Here is a 20,736-nt window from a genome sequence, read left to right as displayed (position 1 = left end):
AGCCTCTCACCCTGTCCTGCCCAGTCCTGAGGTCCCATTGCTGCAAGTCAGCACCACCCCTAGTCCTGTGGTCAAGCTCTCTGCTGTACAGACACACCCACTTAACAACAGTGTCACACCCAGGCCTTTAGCCCTCCCCAAGTCATAGAAAGATAACAGCTGATCATCACCCAGAACCGTCCAGTTATTTCAATCACTTCCCTCCAGCTAACTAGCTATGGTGAGGTAGAAACGGGCAATGAAGCAACTTCAGTGTTCTGGGAAAATACACAGAGTAAGGTTGACCCCACGCCTAAAGGAGGAAGAGCTGTTGGGAGAAGCTGGGAAGCAGAGAGGGACAGGACCTCAGCAACTAACAGGCAAGGCATCCAATGAGTGGGGCTACCTGTTGGGGAGTTGATAGACATGACCATCTGAGAAGGAGTGGACACCCATAATCAGGTAGACCAGCAACTTGCACCCTAAATCCCTGCATCATCCCAAGGGATGCTGACAGACTCAGATTAGACTTAGCTAGCAGACTCAGGCTCCAGGATGCAACTGGGAGAGTAGCAGTGGGTGGTTCTCTCTCTCTCTCTCTCTCTCTCTGTGTGTGTGTGTGTGTGTGTGTGTGTGTGTGTGTGTGTGTGTGTATCTGTGTCTGTGTGTGTGCGTGTGTCTGTGTGTGTGCATGTGTCTCTCTGTGTGTGTGTGTGTGTGTGTGTGTGTGTGTGTGTGTCTGTCTTTTGTATCATGAAAGACAAACACAAGCAGCTTGTTGCAGTCTATCTGAGGATTTTTTTTTTTTTTTTTTTTTTTGGTTTGGGGCTTTTCTTTTCAACGGAGATACAGAAATCAGGGCCTTGTGGGTGCTAAGCAAACACTTTCCCACTGAGCTGTGAAGACCTAGACTTCTTTACCTTTTTATTCTGAGTCAGGATATCGCTATATTGTCTGTGTTGACCTTGAACTTGGAATCAGGTTCTCCTGCCTCAACAGGAGTACAGGCTGAGCACTCTGTGTTTTGTTTCATAAGCATTTAGAGAACAGCACCCATGCCCCAGGGCCATGATCAACTGGTTCTTCATTCTGGACAGCCTATTCCTTGTGAAATCCTCTTGGTATCAGGGACCCTGAGAGCTGGATTGTCCCATCTGCTTGTCATAGCCCTCCCTGTCTCTCACTCTACAAGCAAAACCCAAACAATCAGGCAGGCTTTGATGGGCCACTGGCTAACCCCAACATAGATGGGCCAGCACCCCTGTAACCAGTACAGAGTGTGTCGTGAGAGGAGACAGCAGAAGGACCCTAGAGAGTGCAGTGTTAGACACAGACAGCCTCTGGCAACTCTCTCCAGTCTCTCTGTGTGTTGACTGCCTGCGTCCTCACTGGGGTGTCAGCTCTAGGACAGCAGTCATCTCATCTACTCCTGTGCTCCACAGCCTGGCACAGGGCGTGCGTGCCCCAGAACACACCAAACTCACATGCCAGAGGCTCCATCTCCAACTTCACACAACATTCTGGCCTACCTTGTGAAGCCTGGAAGGTGACTCCAGGGACAGGTCTTTGCAAAGGGAAGACCAACCACAGATTGTCAAGGGAGTCCTTCCTGATATTCACCATCCTCAAGAGCAAAGTCTGCAATGTTGGGACTTGGATTCCCAAGATGTGAGAGGGCAAGATCCTGAAGGAGCCCTACTTACCTCTTTAAAGTTAGAGGGGTGCCCTCTTTTCTCTGCCAGCCATTTAAAGAAGTAAGTGAATATTGCAAAGCATTCCACACTCCTCCACCATGTTCTCTGCAGTGACACGGGGCCCAGAACAGTCACGCAGACTACCTGCCAATGCTAACTCTGCCCCTGGATAGCTCAGCTCCAGGACAGCTCCCACCAGCTGCTGCTCCATTCAGTTGGTGCACTCTGGAGCAGAGACATCTGAAAGGAGGAGGGATCAGTGACATTCAAGAGGTGCCAATGGCCTGCATAGACATCCCAGCTCACAGAAATCCCTGGGGCAGCTAAGAGGTACTGGTAAATACAAGGGAGCCTTTAGGAAGGAAGCAGGAGCCTCAATGGGTCCTGCTCCTGCTCCTCCACAGACCTTGAGCCTCCTGTGAGGTCTCATCAGGGTGCTGCTCATCCACTCTTGCCCTATCTCGGGGGCTGGGCATCACTATAGCCCTGGGTGACAGGTGGCAATCAGTAGAGGTCATTAACTCCAGCACACCAAGTTTTAAAGCAAAAATGAGGTCTTTTAAAGAGGCAGCTGCTGAGCTATATAAAGAAATGGGGATTTTAATGTTTTGCTTTTTCCCCCCTCTTCTACTGCGGCATTATCATAACATTCTCCCATAATTACACCCATAAAGTCACCTGAAAGTACTTTCACACCACAAAAGTTGATCTACATATTTTATGCCTTGGGTGTACAGGCAGGTCCAGGGCTGGGAATTTAGCAGGGAGCAGTCTTGTCTAGTCAAAGCTCTCTCTGGTTCCAGTTGCCTCTGGCCTCATTGTGGTCTGGATAGCTCACAGCTGATGGGAGCAAGAAGCCAGCCCAGTGTGAAAGTCTAAAGTAGGAAGTAGACAGTGATGTAAATGGCCCCAAGGAGAGGTTGGGGAAGGGCAGGGGTGGTACAGGAGCAGCTCTGGCCCTGAATAGAGGGAGATGGATAGTCAGGTTCAAGTCTCAGAAAATCCTCAGAGGTGGCAAAATGCTTCTGCCTCCTTTCTCCTGGGGTTCTAAATGCAGCTAGGGAAAGCGGTTACCATTATATTACAAGGCTGAAAGAAACAGCACATTTCGAGATAGACATTCAAAAACAAGACAAAAATGAGAGAGAGAGAGAGAGAGAGAGAGAGAGAGAGAGAGAGAGAGAGAGAGACCCCAACTGACTCCTAAAATGCATCACTTTCTGAAACCTCTGGTATTTTCAATTTTACCTCTTCAAGAACTCCAGAAATCACATTTGATCAGCAGGAATACAGTACATTGTCATCTCCACTGAATATGCCACAAATTGTATTTGTAAAGGAAACGCATGTTGGGGACCATCAAAGTGCCTACGCTCGGTTAGTATTCTAATGGATTAAAAACAATTCAAAACTTGTTTGTAATTTCTTCTATTCACAGCTGCGGTCATGAGATTTAACTGAATGGCACAATTCAATTTTAACAGGATTTATTTGAAAAAAAAAATCTACATTAAACAGGCAACCCCACTGGCTCCCCTCCACTGGACTCCCCAGTGCTCTGAAATGAGGCCGTCCTTGAGGCATTTACATGCCAGAAGCATCTGTCCATCACATGACTCTGAAGACAGAACTTGCCATCTATGCTAAAGCAATCTCCTTCATTCCAGAATTCAACACTACTCGAAAGTATCAAAGTCAAGGCTCGGGTGTCACAAAGCTCATCGTTTTCTCCATGTTCCTCACTGTTATTATCTCCAACATGCTGCAAGCCAGTATGGAAAGAACTCTTGGGTGTAAGCAAAGTACACAGCACACCAGCCCCAGGTCCTACCTCATTCAACAACGGCATCTGACCAACTGACTTCCTGCTCCACATGCTGGAGCAATTCAAACATTTCAGTCCTTTCTAAGTTACAGTCTGAGGAGTTTCCCAAGCCCAGAATAAAGCACTTTCCCCTTCCTCACAACAGCTCATCACCTAACTTTACCGGGAGCCCTTGGTGAGCATGCTGGGCACTTGCTTACAAAGTGGACCTTATAAGTAACAGCACACATGAAATAGAGCATTTATTTTAAAGGCAGCTTCATAGGGGCTTTGCCCGCCACCCCCCTCTTATTTTTTTCTTTTCCTGGCAATTCTTCCCCAATCCCTGAAAATGACAGGGCTGAGTCACCATAGCAACCAGTCTAATTGGTGGACTGCAGGTCTTTCTCTAGCCAGAGGGTGGAGCCCACCTCCTTAATATGGATCTCAAGCACATAGCAAAGAAGGACATCCAATGGGCAAGAGCTGTTGAATCCCCCAACAGAAACCAGGCCAGGAAATAATCCAGTTTCCTCCGATTAATGCCAGGAAGTGAGCACCAAGTGTGTTACAGACAAACATACACACCATAGGCAACAGCACTGAACCCTCAAAGATGGACACCGGCTTCCCAAATGTATCTACTCCATAGCAAAAAGACACATAGGGTAATAAAAGTCCTTACTGAAGCATCTCGCACACAAGGATGCTAAATGTCCTTCATCCCGGAGATGTTGGAAGAGAAGCTGGAAATCACAGGAACTATTTAATTATCATTTTCTATGCATTATCGATTCTAAGAGAAACAAAATAGTCTCCCCCCCCCCCCAGGATTGCAGTTCCCAGCTATAAATTATTACTATGTTATTTTGTATTTTAGAGAAATGTTTTAATTTCTCCAACTGCATTTCTGGTGTAATGGGGTGTGTCTGAAAAACGTTAGCTTATTGTCAATTATTCCATTATGTGGAGATGGAAACAGCCATCAAAATGTGGCTGCTCAGAGCTTTGTTATTAAGGACTTCTGCTCATCTGGATAAGACATCCTTACCAATTGCCCTTGTAGCTGAGAAAGAATTTGCAAGATGGTAGGGAGACCTGCTAGAGACAGAGAAGTGTGAAGCAGGCTCTGTCCTTTCTCTGTGTCTATGAGACTCTGTCCCTCCAGTCAGATCAAGGGGCAAGCCAACAGGATGAAGTAAGGGCACATTTTGATTCATATTGAGGCTAGAATACAAGGGACAGAAGCTATACTGGCTGGGCATGGATACAAGGTACAGCTTGGTGGCACCCTGAAGTGTTGAGGTCAAGCACTGGGCTGCCATGCACTTAGCAGTAGTTGATAGCTGTCCTTTTCCCACTTGCAGAGCTGCCTCTATTGACCCCATCTGTAGCTGTGGGCTCTCATGCTAGTCCAAGGATACTGTTACCAGAACCTGCCCAGGAAGTACAGACAGCTCCAGATTTCAGTACCCCATGTGGTGCCCCAACACACACACACACACACACACACACACACACACACACACACACACTGCTGAACCCTGCCCAGCTCTGGAGTTTACCTGTCTTTAACTCCTCTTATCACTAAGGAGTCAAGGCTCAAAGGTACCTGGGAAACCCCTGAAAGTAGCCAGCAGCCTGCAGATGGCTAAGCAGTGGGCACTTTCTTGTGGCTCACACCATTATACGCCTTTCCTAGGGCAACCAGGTTAGAACAGTGCCAACAGCCAGCCTCTTACTTGCTGAAGCTCAGTGGAAGGTGCCACAGCAACACATGGGGATGTAGACCAGCTGAAACAACGGGGGCAATTCCTGCTCTGGGCCTACTCGAATTTCCCTCAAGATGCCTACAGGCAGAGTTGTCCCAGGACTCTGGCGACAAATTTGGCCATAACTCGAATCACCGAGGCTGCTGCAATCTCATTTCAGAGACAGGAGGAACTGGAATTACGAGACACGAGGCTCCAGGCTCTGGTGATGGCCAGGGGGAGTGGGAGAAATCGCTTGGTGATAGCCTTTTATTTGATTTTAATTTTGCAAAGAATCCATTTTTTTTTCCATCATACCCCCCCTACTTGCCTGTGGCAGTTTTCCATGACAGGTGTTCCCTGGCACTAGTTCTTCCTTCCTGCAGAGATGGGAAGGCAGGCACCAATAACCAGGCAAGCTCCCATCCCTGCGGTAGCCTGTGCCCCGGACTCTAACCAGTCTCCACCCACCCCACCAGCTACCAACAGCCACCAGCCACCATCCAGGACACCCCACCCTACACCAGCTCCAAGTCTGTATGTAAAGGACTCATATAATCGTTTCAAAGATGCGACCTACCACCGCTCGCCGTCAGGCTCCCAGCCCAGACTAGTTTCAGCGCCCCGTGCCAGGCACCGACCATCCCGCACCTCCCTCCGCAGCCCTTGCCAGGTCCACTGGGTCGCCAATTCATTCCTCCAACCCCCCCTCGCAGCAGCAGCGGGCCCTCCCCTCCAGTAGCAACCGTCCCCTTACTTCTCCTTTTACAGAAAGCGTCTGGCGAGCCCGCTTCCCAACAAGGCAGAAGCTCAGCCACGCGTCGGAACCCAAGCCGCGCTCCTGCCAGAGGAGTCCCGCTCAGGCTCGGCTGCCGCGTCCCCACAAGTCCCCGGAGGGAGTGTCGCCGGCGGGAAGATCAGCGCGCGCAGTTCCGCTAGGTCGCTAGCCTGGGCCAGAGCGGCGACCGCACGGCGGTAATGGGCACCCCCGCGCAGGGACGCGCCGTGCCGGCCTGGGCCTGACGCCGGCCCTGCTGGCGAGTCCCCGGAAGCACGCACGGGCTGATGCGCCCGGTAGCAGAGTGCCTGGAGCCCGGAGCCGTCTGCACCCAGCCCTCCCGGGCCAGCGGAGCAGCGGCCAGGACCCGGGACCGCGCGCCACGCGCTCGCAACTATGCACCGACGCGGGGCGCCCCGCCGGGGCTGGGGCAGGGACCGGGCCGGGAACCCGAGGCCCGTGAGGGGCCCGGGTGCACGGTACTCACTGCAATAAGCGATGAGCAGGCTGGCCAGGATCATGAACGCCCAAAAAGTTGAGGACATGCTGGGTAGGGCGGTCGCATCTTGCCGGGTGCTGGTCCTGGGCGATGGCGCCATTGAAGCCGCGGTGCCCGCGCGGGGGGCAGCAGCGCGTCTCAGCAGCCGGCCCTGCCCGCGCCCCCGCTCCGGCCTCCACGTGCGGTCCCCGCGCGTGCCATCCTCCTCCTCCTCCTTGTTCTCCTCCTTCTCGTCCCCGTGCTCCTTTGCCGCCGCCGCCGAGCCCGGGCCCCGGCCCACTGCGCCCCGCGCCCGCCCGCCCCGCGCCGCGCCCGCGCCCGCGCCGCCCGCGCCCGTGCTCGCCCGCCGGGGACGCCAGCCCGCGGCTCTGGGCGTCGCTGCGCGCCCCGGCTCGGCGCGCCCCGTCACCAGTGCGAGGGGCGCGCCTGGAGCGCGTGCCCGGTGTGACGGGGCCCCGCACTGGCCCGGGACTGGCGAGGGAGGCGGGCAGAGGGGACGCCGCGCCCCAGCAGAGCCTCTGGATGGCGACAGAGACGGCCCAGCGTACCCACAGCCTGGGCCCTGGGCGCGCAGGACCCGCAGGGCCAGTGGGAAGTTTGTGTATTTGCCCTCCCCGCTCCCATCCCCCGCGTCTTCCACCAAAGGTCTGTGACACTGGGGTCCCAGACCTTGTTTGATTCGGATCGGAAGAATGAACGCATAGTTTATTCTAAGCAAAGGATGCTTTGAGCCTGTTCCCCACGTGTGCCCAGCACCAGGGCTCCAGGGTATGCAAAGATGTTCTGAGCCCACCAAGAGCATCAGGGAGCACTTGCCCTATCCTATGTCCAAAGCGTGAACCCTGTGGATTCTGTGTCTACCCTAAGAAGACATTCCTTTACATCTACCCGGAAATACTTCCTTTTTCCCGGAGTGCACTTCAGCCTCTGCCCAGGCTCTGGTTCCTGGTGCCTGCGCTCCTCATCCATCTTCCAGAGAATGTGCAGGGCAATGTCCCTGCGCTGGTTTTCTGAGGAGAGCAGCAGTGGCTATAGCTCCTCTGATGCGCGTTTCCTGTCACTGTAGAACAGGTTTGCACCTGTAAACCAGCTGAGTCAAGTGAAGTCGCTTCTCCACCTTCCCTATTATGTTCCATGAAGCCCAGGAGGTTGTCATAAATCCAGGTGTTTCCCAGGTGGCCCTGTAGGTACATGGTCATGAGGTTCACTTCCCTTCCCTTCCTACACATCAGGGGACATGCTGAGAGAAGCCCCAGTTTGGGGTTCATTGGTCTTTGTACTACATGGGAGGGGGTGGTACACCACACAAAGTCTTGGTGAAAATGGAGACATTTCCCTACAAGTCACTAGGTGGTCATCAACATGAGGCTTTTGCCTTGCACCCTGGTCCAGTGTGGCATTTAAAGGAACAAGGAAGTAGAGAAAGCTCCTAAGGGTCTAAAGGAGGACAGGTACCCAGGCCCTCCCTACACATATGCACACATACATGTACTCTACATGCACAGCTTGATCACATGTGCATGAACGCATTGTGTACACATTCACACATGCACACCACATAGCTGCACGAAGATACTCCACAAACACACACTCCACATGCATACATGCATGCCACAGGCCTGTATGCACACAACCCACATATATGCATATTCAGACATGTCATCGTATGGCCACAAGCACACACTCACCCACATATGTGCATGCACAAGGCACCAACATAAATATGCATGCTACATGGCCACACATGCCTCCACTTATATGCATACCTAAACACACGCATATGCAGATGCAACATAAATGCTATATACATCACACGTGTGCTGCACATATGCAAAACACTTACATATGCACACATGTATACCACATTCCACACATGTATGCTCACATGCATGTACACACATACATGTCACATGACCACATGCCCACATCAATTCATGTTCACATATATGTTCATGCATAAACACCATGTGTACGTGCAGATACAAGCCATAAGAGCGCCTACACACACATGCAAAGAATACACAAGTACTCCCTCTCACAAGCATATACACATCCAAGGCAGTGCTAGTAAATGTGAGGCAAGCCTGACACTAAGACCACCTAGCCGCTGGCAGTGTTCTTTCTATAAGATCACGTCCACCAAGAGGGATTCCCAATAATTTCCAATTCCTGTTTAATTAAGACCCATGTTTTCCAAGTACCATCTTTTCTAGTACAGCCTCTCCCAGCTTACTTTTCTGCAGGGAGGACAGTCTGCAGAGACCAGATCTCCTGACATGGTCAAGTGGGCAGGGTGGTATAACACACCTCTTGTATGGAGTATTCCAGATGGACATCTCTGCCCCTGTCCCAAGGAGGGGTCTCTCAGCTGTGTTCTACAAAATTGACCATGGCTGTCTGAATCTGTCTTCACTCCCCTTCCTTTGCATACTGTAAAAAGAAGAAAGCTCTAACCCTTTACACACTCCACTTCATTCTGTCTACCCTGAAATTCTGCTCTGAAACAGGTGTTCCTTCATACAACATGCATTTAGTGAGTATCTACTAGATGCTAAGCACATGGGGCCAGAGAGACAACAATATTTATATTTTCTCTTCCTGAGAAGTTTGCAGTGGGTTTGAGATATACACAAGAAAAATGCAATCATGTTCTTGTGATAGGTATCATGGCGAGGAAGATTCAAGGGTACTGTTGGAATGTTTGTGCTTGTTTTAAAAATGACTTATTTATTTGTGTCTTCATGCACACATGTGCAGTTTTGCTGTGCAGCAAGCCCTGTGTACATGCTGCAGAGGCCAGAAGAGGGCATCAGGGCCCCGGGAACTGGGGTTACAGGTAGTTGTGAGCCACCATGTTGGTGTTGGAACCCAACCCAGATCCTCTGGAAGAGCAACAAGAGCTCCTAAGCACTGAGTCATCTCTCAATTCCCCTGTTGGAACGTTCAACCCAAGGTTAAGTTCTGTGGTACTATAAGGAATGTGCTAGGAGAGCTTCCATAAGATGTGTTAACACACAGACTTTGGTGCCATCTTTCATCACACACACACACACACACACACACACACACACACACACACACACACACACCTAAAATAATGGCTTCACATAACAGCACTTACTTACTCACTCTATCTGGTATTTTCTAAAGATTCCTGCAGAAAGGAATGTGAGGGGAGCCACTGTGGCTTGATTCTCAGGATTCATAACAGAAGTGAATTCAAAAGACAGAGGCTAAAGAAGCCCAGTTATCTACCCAGGTTCTACTGGGGCCAGGCGCTATGGGAAGGGCATGAGAGATTAAAAGGTTACAACTGGAATGTGGGCAACACCCCTGACCTAAAGCTCAACCTGCATCCTAGATGGAAGGACAGGTGACCTGCCCTGCATGCTCCATCCAGGTCTTGTTTCCAGGGTCTGGTAAGAAAGACCAGGATGGAATTGAGGATGGGGCGACAAGCAGAGTGCTGAGTTCTGTTGCTAGGAGACAGAGGCTCAGTTCTACATCCCAACATGTGCTACCAATTGACGATTTTTGTTGTTATTGTTGACGGACTGCTTTTGATCACCAGCCAGAATTAGCAGGACTTGAAAATGTGAGGGCTGTGTAAGCTTACTAGAAAATCATACCATCACCTTAACTCTAAACCACAAGAGATGGTGACTGTTTAACCAGAGGAGAGCCCCATGTCTCACAGAGGCCAGTCAATAGTCACTGAGCTCCAAGGGATGCTCCAGCCTTGTGGCTCCTGCATTAGTCACAGAGTATAGCAGATAGGGTGGACTCCTAGGAGGGGGTTCTGAGCTTGCCCCAGGACAAGCAATCTCCATCTATGTGGAAAAATCTCAGCACCTCAAGGTGTGCTGTTAATATTCCCCACTCTGCTTGATTGACCCACAGGCTTGCAAGGCTTTCCCATCATCTCCATCTTCCACAGTGACACATTTGCTGTTTCATCCCAGGAGCCTGATTGAAAAAGCACCCAGAGACCCTGAATTCAGATCTTTGTATATTGACATAAAAATAAGATTGTCCCGACACAGACAGTAGAGAGGGAAGCTGACTTCAAAAATAGGTGATAATCCTGTTTGTAGAGAATCTTTATAGATCACGAGCAGGCTAGATATTTAAGGGACAGGTTGTGTGGCCCATCCTTAACCTGCTCCTCTTCTGGTAAGAGCAGCAAGCTGTGTTCTACCCAGACTTCTGCATCTTTGTACACCCCTGCTATCCTGCTATCCACATTTACAGAGAATGCCTCTATCTGCCAAGATGGAATCTAGAGGGGAGGCTAGACCACAAATTCAGAGGCTAAGCTACAGATCCAAGTGTGAAGGGTTTGCTTTTCCTGTCTCACCTGTGAGCTTTGGAGACAAGAGTGAGTGCAGCAGCTTCAAGGGCATGCGGCCAGGAGGGAAATGGCCTCTGTGACTCTAAGCTTCTGCCTACAAAAGCTGTGGATTTGGTCTTCATGTTCATTGAGACAATTCCTGGTCAGCTTTCAAGGAACTGGCCTCAAACCAGGAGGGATCACCTTGCAATGAGGCAGGACAAGCACACAGTCATGGGGAGAGTTAGAAGCAGGCAGGAAACACAAGACAAGGAGCCTCCCAGAAGACTGTAAACCTCGTGAGGACTCCCAGCCATCAGGCTCCAGCACATAAACTCCCTTCTGGGGGAGACGAGTCATCACTTTAAACAGTGATTACCAGTTGTGTGGGCACCATCCCTAACGTAGAAAGTGGGGTTTCAATATCCCATTCTGTGTGCAACCGCTTCCCAGGATTCTCTGGAGCCTTTCCTAGCCTCCCCTTGGAGTTTATGGCACTTAGAAGGAAGGAGCTGGGGAAATTTCTCAAGGATTTTGAGCAGGAGGGTGGCATCTGGGGTTAGAACCTGTGCCTTCTGGCTTCTGAAAATGTTCTGATACCCTGTGTTCCTTGGCCTCTTGTTCCTAGAGTGGATTCATTGTTTTTTAAAGCTGCCAAATGGAGATTCATGAACACGCCCCTCACTTCTACCACCCAGAGCTCCCACATCCTGTATTTTGCTCCTATCATTCCATCTCATCCTTCTGTAAATGTCCTATGATCCCCTTAAGTATGGGGTGAATATTATTTCAGGGTGTCATCGCTTCTTCCAGCACTTTGATGTGACATTGCTGTCACACATAAATACCGCCATCCCATTCATCAGTCTTTATTTTTGGACAGTTGGGCTATTTCCCATGCTTTTCTTGTTTAAACACTGCAGAACACGAGCACGATTATACTAAATGTTTTTTGATAGCTGCGGCTATTTATAGAAAAGAATCATAGAACCAGGATCATTAGGTCAAAGTAAGGACATGATTTTAGACCTGGCAGTGGATTATCCTGCCAGTCCCCAACAGTGTAAATATGAATTCTCACGTTCCTGCCACCGTGCCTGGGAGCATCTATTGCCATCCACACACACAACCAGCTCCCTATGAGCTAGTAGACATGAGTCTCCCAGACATCCTCACAGGTGGTGAGTGGTTTCCACGGTGGCTTTCATTTGCGTTGATTTGATCTAACAAGGGTTAACAGTTGTTATGAGTGCATTAATGTCTGGGGTAATCATCTATTTATATCCCTTTCTAAGTGGCTCTTGGGGTGTTTATCTTTTCAGTATTGACTGGAAGGAACTCTTTCAATTTCTGAAATTAATGTTCTCAATTTTAAAAATAGACATCAATGTAAATAAGACATTGTCAGCATTGGCAACATCTTGTCTATTAAGGTCACCTGTCTCTGTGGACCTTGTCACATACCAGTGTTTCCTGATGGAGATTCAGATACACTGTCAATGGGAATGTGGGTGGAAAGTCCTAGCTGTAGAAAACCCTGGTATTTGTAACAGTAGAGATGTTTGAGATTATCCAAAGAAGAAGAATCAAGAACCAGGGCCAGAGGTGGGGAGAGGTAGGGGGAGACTGAAAGAGAGATTGAAGGATTTATAATTGAGATATCAAGAGAGAAAGACTGAAATAGAAATCAAGATGAGAGATTTGAGAGATGGGTAATGATAAAAAGAAAGAGATTAAGAAAGCAGTTGAAAGAGAGTTGATAGAGACCAGAAGAGGATCTTGAGTGTTGACTCACATCATGGCCAGACAACAGACTGAGAAGCAGGTAGCCACTGCAGAGACAACTCCAGGCTGATGTCATTTTCCAGTAGAATTTTCTCCTCTCTGGGTGACTTCAGCCTCTCTGTCAGGGCCCTCACCTGATTGAATGAGGTCCACCCACACTATGAAGCATAATCTGCTTTATCCAGAGTCAACTGACTTGAATGTTGAGCTCATCTTTGAAATGTATCCCCAGCAACAGCTAGACTGGTAGTTGGCCCAATAGCAGAGCACCATGGCCTGGCCAAATTGATGCACCTAGCTATGACATACACCCTATGTTCACAGTGCTCTGTGATGTGTGGCAATGATGAACAAAGCACTGTGGGCAGAATGAAGAGAATCTCCGTAGCTGTCATTCAAATGTCTGCATCACTACTACCACCACTCCCTGCCCACTGCCTCCCAGAAGACTCATGGATTCTGTTTTTCATCAGTAGAAATGTTCTAGAAGTTTCTATATCTTGAACCGCAAAATCTATATATCCTTTCTTCTGACTGGGGTCAGAATACAATGATTTTGGCTCCAAACTATGTGTGGCATGTGAATAGTCCCTCTCTGTTGCTAATAGGATGCTATCCCAGGGGAATCATATTTGCTCACTTGTTGATGGTGTTCAAGTCATGATAGTTCAGGCTGGCTGTTAGAAACTAAGTACTGGGGATAATCATGGACAAATGTCTGAATGAGGACATTTTTACCTTTATTATAGATGGTGGCCGTGACAGGTTCACAGGTGCTTCATGAACTCCAGTTAGATTGCACCATTGCTCATTCACACCAGTGTGTGAGCTCCATGCTTTCCTTTTGCTTGCATGCCTTGAGCTACACACAGTCAGTGTTTGGACTACCCTCCTCTGTAATGTGAAGTTTTCTTGGCCCAGCTTGGTCCTGCTGCCCTTCTCTGCACCAAAAAAAAAAAAAAAACACCACACACACACACACACACACACACACACAAACACTATATTAGTTATAAAGCTGTTGGCCATTGGCTAAGATTTATTATTTGCTAGCTCAGTCTTAATTATTCACCCATTTTCTAATAATCCATGTATTTCCACATGGTCTTCTCTTACCGGAGCAAAGGTCCGGGACTCTTACTCCGTTGGGGTCTACATCACGTCTACTGTCGTGGCCCAGCTTGTCTCAGCTTTAACCCATGACAGCCATGAGGTTCTACCTGAGTGGGGGCGTGTGGACCTGGAAGCTTCTAGGAACCCAACGGCGATAAAGACCAAACACAGGCATCTTGTCATCTTCAGCAAGCTCTCAGTTCCATGTTGTGGAACTAGAGCTATTTCTTTATTAGTCATCTTTTTTGGTGTCTCTTAACCATCCTGCTAATACTACAAGGCAACCATTTCTCTCTTTGTTCTCCTCTCTCCGCTTGCCTGCTTTGCTCCTAACCTTTTTGTCCTAACTCACATACCATACCTCTTGCCCTCTGCCCAGGTGAGGGCCTATTCAGATGCTTAGGCACATACAGATGCAAATAAGAGGCATATTACCCTCGGGCCATGGTAAACAAAAGTACCCCTGCTGATATTAACAATACAATAGTGGGCCAGAGTTTCCTGGCGCCACTGCTGTTGACAGCCAGAGCCTGGGACCCCACAGTCTACTCAGTTTCTCCATAGAGAAGAGAGTGATTTCCTGTTTGTCCCTGCTTATATACTGATTCTGCTCAGCTACATCACTTCCTGCCTGTCTGTACAGACCTCCAGACCTCGAAGGTTAGCTAATGGCAGTTTCTGCCCAGCTATGTCACTTCCTGGAATCACATGATGATTCCTCTCTGGTAAAATTCCCAGAATCCTCCTCATATCCTAGTCCACCTATCTTGTTGCCCTATTGGACAACAGTGTTTTATTAGTCAACATACACACAGAAGAACATTCCCCATCACTCTTCTGCCATGTGACCTCCACTGTCAGCTTGAATGGGTTGGGAATCACCTAAAAGGCATACCCAGTGAATCTGTGGAGGTCTTTTCAGAGAGGTATAAGTAAGAGGAAATGTCTACCCTGAGTGTGTGAATGGTACCATCCCATGGCTGGGGCCCAGAACTAAATAGAATGAGGGAGAAGGAAGGAAGATGGATAAGATGAATACCAGCATTCCTCTCTCTCTCTCTCTCTCTCTCTCTCTCTCTCTCTCTCTGTGTGTGTGTGTGTGTGTGTGTCTCTGTCTCTCTGTCTGCTCTCTCTGTGTGTGTCTCTGTCTCTCTGTCTGTCTCTGTCTCTCTCTCTCTCTCTCTCTCTCTCTCTCTCTCTGTGTGTGTGTGTGTGTGTGTGTGTGTCTGTCTGTCTGTCTGTCTGTCTGTCTGTCTCTCTGTCTTCCTCTCCCTCTCCATCTCCCTGTCCCCGCCTCTGCTTCCTGAATGAAGAAGCGGTACATCACCCTGTCTCGGGCTCATAACCCTGTCTCGGGCTCCCATTGCCCCAACTGGAGCCATTTTTCTTACCATGCTGTCTCCATTACTATATACTGTACAACCCTCAAAATAATCGTAGCGCCAGACCTGGAAAGCAGCTCACTTTCAGCTCTTCCAGAGGACTGGAGTTCAGTTTCTAACCATGTTGAGAACCTCACAAGCACGGGTGACTTCAATTGCAGGGGATCTGACGCCCTCTTCTGGCCTCTGTGAGCAATGCACACACATCATACACTGATACAGACACATAAAATGTTTTAGCTTAAAATATGTTAAAAGATGTATGCCTCAAAAAAATAAATAAAAATCTATCTAACGAAGTCCACCTTTCCGTTTTTCTTCTAGTGTTCACACTACTTAGGATACTCCTGACTAGTCAAAGTTGATACAGTTTTCAGGTGTATTTTCTTCCTGAACATATATAATTTCAGATGTCATGTTTCAGTTTATGATTCATTTGGGGTTGGTATTTGTGCTGTTGTGGGCTGTAGACACACTTGATTTTTATATGGGTTTTTTGAGCCTATTTCTTTATTGATTCTTTGGGAATTTCACTTCATGCACTATATTCATGCTCATCTCTCAGTCCCTCCGTATCTGCCCCTCATCCCTGCAGCATGCCCCCAACTGCCCCGCCCCAGAAAATTCATTAAAAACAAAACAAAGAACCACCCCACTCTTCCATCTTTCCAACCTTTCTTAATTCATCACTAGGGTCTCAGTGTGTCAAGAAGTATACCCCCTTGTCCAATCAGCCCAACCACAAAATGGTCATTGTGATAAGTCATTGATCTTGTTTGAGGCCTCTGGCCCACTATTATCATTGAATCCTCACCAAAACTCCTCTCAGATATCCTGCTGTATCTGGGATCTCCTGTGGTTATCATTCAGCAGGACCAGTCCCTTCATACACTCAGCAGGTCATAGATGGGGCAGATGATAGGGTGGTCCAAATCAAGGCCCAGAATGTGGGTCTTGGTGGTCGCTGAACTGGTTGGTCCAGGCCACTGGGACCACCCCCGTCAGGAAAGGGGCAGAGCTAGCTCTTCTAAGCCCATGCCACTGGGGCCAGCTCTCCCATGCCCATGGTGAGGGGTGGGGCCATCTCTCCCAAGTGCAGGGGCCAGCTCTCCAATGGGTAGTGGGGCCAGCTCTCCTGCTGAAGTGTCCAGCAAGGGTCAGGGCCAGTCATCCCAGGGCCAGTGAGGGGCAGGGATGGCTCAGCACAGCCCTCAGATTTCAACACATGTGGTTCCTGTGACCTGGTGTGGTACCAAGCGCCATAGACATCATCATAGACCCCAGTGCAGCAGGAACATCGACCCGTTGGCAGCCTCTCTGATAACGGATTTTTAAGTGTTCCACTATGGTTTGTTTGAAAGATAATTGTACCTTTACCAAAACTCAACTGCTAATATTGAGGTGTATATATTTTTGTTCTGCTTTATTGACCCATTCATCTCATTTTATCCATGCTGCCATGGTCAGTGTATTTTCAAATGTCTTGAAATCAAGTAGTGGATGGTGTTTATTTTATTTCTTCTTGATCCTTTCCATTTTCCAAGTGAATTTTAGAATCATTCTATCAGTGTGTGTGTGTTCATGTGTGCACATGTATGTGTGTGTGTGTATGTGTGTGTGTGTGTGTGTGTGTGTGTGTATGTGTGTGCTCACATGTACACATGTGCATTCAAGTGCACATGTGGAAACCAGAGAACAAACTAGATTGCTGTTCATAAGGTGTCATCCACCTTGTCATTTGGGACAGGATCTCTCAGTGGGACCCAGGACACAGCAACTTGGCTAGACTGAGTGAGTGGACATCCGGCCTTGGTATCCATCTGTCTCTGGGTTTACAGGTGCGTGCCACCTTACCTGGCTCCTTTTTAAGTTGTTTTTTTTTTGGGGATCATACCCAGGTCCTTAAGCTTACACAGTGAGTACTTGACAAACTGAGTGGCTCCCCAACTCCATTTGCTAAGTCCTATAAGTTTTCTTCTGTGATTTCATTTCATAACTGAGTGTCAAATACATAAATCTGCTTGGACAGTGACTGGATATCAAAGTTGAGTCATCTGATCTTTTTTTCCTCCCAAGTTATTTAGACAGTTTTTCCTCCCAAGTTATTTAGGTTTTTATTTAATATTTGGAAATATTTTGTGGTTTTCAATGAGCAAGTCTTTATCCATTTTTGTTACCTTTGCTATTGTCTTAGTACCATAATACCCTGACAATGAGCATCTTGGGGAAACGGGGTTTATTTCAGTGCACAATTCCAGGCTGCAGTCCATCATTGTGGAGATGGACTCATCCATCCACAGTTAAGAGCCGAGAGTGAATGCATGCTCACTTGTGCTCAGCTCAGTTTCTCCTTTCTTATGCAACTCAGGACTCTCTGCCTAGAGAATGATGCCACCCACAGTAGTACCATCCATATCCATTAATTCAATGGTCCACAGACATGCCCATAACTATCTAGACTATCCCTCACTGAGACTCCTTTTTTCAGGTTAATCTAGATTATGTTATGCTTGCAATTACAATTAACTATTACAACCGTATTTTCTACTTTTTGAAATAGGTTTGGGTATTACTTTGATTTTTTTCTCACAGTTTTTGGCTGTTTGCCCCCACTATCTAGAGCAACCTTTGACTTTCAAGATCACGAAGCTTTAACAAACTCAGATTTCAGCTCTGTTCCAGCTGAGTCAATTCCATCACTTCCCCCACATGATCTGTCTTACTAATATCTCTAGGTAAAGGCAAGCTCTTCTTTTCTAACACAGATGAATGACATTTTATTTTCTTGCTTTATTACATTGGATACAACCTCTACCCCAAAGTTGAATGTAAATGGTAAGAAAGGACATTGTTTCTAATCTCTGATCTTACAAGGAAACTCTCAGTCTCTCACTATTATTCACAACATCAGTTCTGTGGAGTTCTGTGGAGATACCCCTTTCTGGTTGGGGAAGTTTCTCCTACACCTATTTTTTTGGAGATTTTTTTTTAAAGTCAGAATTGGATATTGAATTTTCTAAGTGCTTTTTCTGTGTCTACTGATATAAGCACACTGCCCCCTACTACTGCTTTAATCATAGTCTCATTTCCATTTAGTCTAGAATATTTTTGATACCTGTCTCTTGTGACTTCTTCTGTGACCCATGAGTCATTTAGAAGTGTATTATTCCATCTGGAGGATTTTAAGAGTGTTTCTCTAATTGATTCCTAAGTCATTCCATATTGGTCAAGGGTATTACTGGAACTTTTCTTGATGATCTCACAGAGGTCTGTACACCATCATTTCAAGCTACAGTGGAAGAGTGTGGATACTGCTGTTAGGGTGAGGGGGCTTTCTCTAAATCTCTATTGCCCGGAGTTAGTGAATAACATTGTCAGCCATCTACACCCTCACTGGTCTTCCATCCCCTTGTTCTGTCAATTATTGAGAGAATGGCTCCACTTTTGGCTATCATTGTAGCTTATCTATTTATGCTCATGTTACATCAGTGTTTGAACTTGCATCATTAAGTTCGAGGTCATTTGTAATTGTTAGGTCCTTTGTGAACAGGCGCCCATAGCCATAGAATGTATCCATCTTTATTCTTCACAGTCATTCACTTTGAAATATATCTACTCCACAAAGCCTATCTCTTTTTTTTCTTTAATTTTAGCTTTTTCAGAGGTAGGTTTTAGGTAGTATAGCTTGGCCTCAAACTTGTAATCCTCTGGCTTTAACCTTCTGAATGTTAGAATTATAGCAGTAAACACTACAACACTCTTTTGTTAGTTTTTAATAATCAAGGTGGTATTTTTAAAAATAATTTTCATTTCTCTTTGACAATTTCTCACATGTAGATAATGTGTTTTAACCATATGTTCCCTCTTCCCTGTTGTCCTCCTTCATGCCCCACACCCCAACCCCTGTCCCTCTGGGAACCACTTTTTCCTAGTACATTCCCCTCCTACTTCATAAGTTTTGCAAGCCCCTGAGTTGAATTGGGGTTGATGACATATGTGTGGTGTAGGGATTATTTACTAGATCATAGGTGGCTTAGCAGTAGCCACACCCCTCTATCAGAAACCATTAGCTTCCCATAGAGTCTCAGCTATGGGTGGGACATCATGTGGCCTTGCCAGGTTGTTTTCTGTGGCTGTAATTAAACACTAACTAAAACCAACTTGAGGAGGAGGAGGTTTATTGCAGTGCTTTATAGTTCATTATCAAGGGAAGCAAAGGCAGAAACTTAAGGGAAGGGACCTGGAGGCAGATACTGAAACAAAGGCCTGGATGAAAGCTGTTCATTGGCTTGCTCACTATTGTTTGATCAACCTGCTTTTTTATACAGCCCAGGAACATTTGCCGTGGGGTGGTACCACCCTCAGTGAGCTGGCCCTCTCCCAACAATCATTAACCAAAGAAATGTCCCCACAGGCCAATCTGAGGGAGGTATTTTCTCATCCCCTCTTCCCAGGTGATGCTAGTTTGTGTCAGGTTGACAAAAACTAACCAGTACATCACCCCATCCCTCCTCCATGCTAGAACCCAGCAGGTCTTGTGTAGGTAACCTACCACATTTCACAGCACTCCTCCCCACCTCCCAGTCCTTACACTCTTTCTGCCCCTTCTTTGTGATCTTCCCTGAGCCTTGAAAGGAAGTATAGATGATACGCCATCCCACCTGAACTGTTTCACTTGCTTCATGCCTTTCTGAATGTTACACTATTTTCTCTTGCTTTCAATAGAAAAATGCCTGAGTCTTATATTTGTTCTTCTGTATGTAATATGTCCTTCCTTTGCCTATTTTAAGGTGTATTTATTTTTCCTTTTGCTTTTTTTCTCTTTATATTGACACAACTGGGTGTCAGGGCAGAGTATCATGGCCAGAAGATGTGGAGAGGCAGGACTGCTCACTCCATAGAAGCTGGAAAGCAGAATAAGAGAGCCAGACAGAAGCCACAGACAAACGACCTTCAAGGGCAAGCTTCTTCCATTCAGGATCTACCTCCTACCACATCTAAAACATCACCAGATTATGAACTCATCAGCACAAAAATATTGATGAAGTCAGAGCCCTCATAATCTAATCATTTTCCCTTATCAGGGAAATGCTGGTCCCTACCTGGGATCCAAGACGCAACACTGCATGCAGCCTTTGAGGGGACACTTGAGACGCAAGCGCTAAATCACATACGCTGTTGATATTTGAAATGTAAGTCATTATGGTCATTAATGGGAATATCCTAAAACTTCCTTTAAAATGAAAAAAATAGAACTGTCATTTGACCCTACTCGCCCACTGATGGATCTATATCTGAAGGAAAGGAGGTCACATACCAAAGAAACAAATTCCCTTGTTCACAACCTCACCACTTACCACATGTGAGACAGGGACCCAGGCCAAGGGCCACCTGAGCATGAGTGGATGAAGACAATGTGATGTAATCACATAGCAGAAGCTCTTGAACATGAAAGGGAAATTCTGTCACTTGTGACAGCATGGATGGAGTCCGAGGAAGTTGGCCCAAGGGAACAAACATGGCTCAGGAAGGTAGTTTCATTGGTAGTAGGCTCAGCAATTAGATCTGTGTGGTATAGTTTTCTTTATGTCCCTTCTACTTGGAGTTCTTTCAGCTTCTTA

The 20,736-nt window shown here is 47.3% G+C and overlaps 1 protein-coding gene across 1 annotated transcript in view; it reads right to left on the bottom strand.

The window, feature by feature from the left end:
• Nucleotides 1–6,605, bottom strand: part of LOC113833556 (chemokine-like protein TAFA-5) — a 183,334-nt gene extending 176,729 nt beyond the window's left edge. The window contains exon 1 of the mRNA XM_035438815.1: nt 6,494–6,605. Within this exon, the coding sequence (XP_035294706.1) occupies nt 6,494–6,605 (112 nt within the window). The remainder of the gene's footprint in view (nt 1–6,493) is intronic.
• Nucleotides 6,606–20,736: the final 14,131 nt, after the last annotated feature.

Source organism: Cricetulus griseus, chromosome 2 (assembly GCF_003668045.3).
Source record: "Cricetulus griseus strain 17A/GY chromosome 2, alternate assembly CriGri-PICRH-1.0, whole genome shotgun sequence".
Lineage (NCBI taxonomy): Eukaryota > Metazoa > Chordata > Mammalia > Rodentia > Cricetidae > Cricetulus > Cricetulus griseus.
The sequence above is the reverse complement of the archived record's forward strand: the minus strand, read 5'-3'. Positions and strand labels throughout refer to the sequence as shown.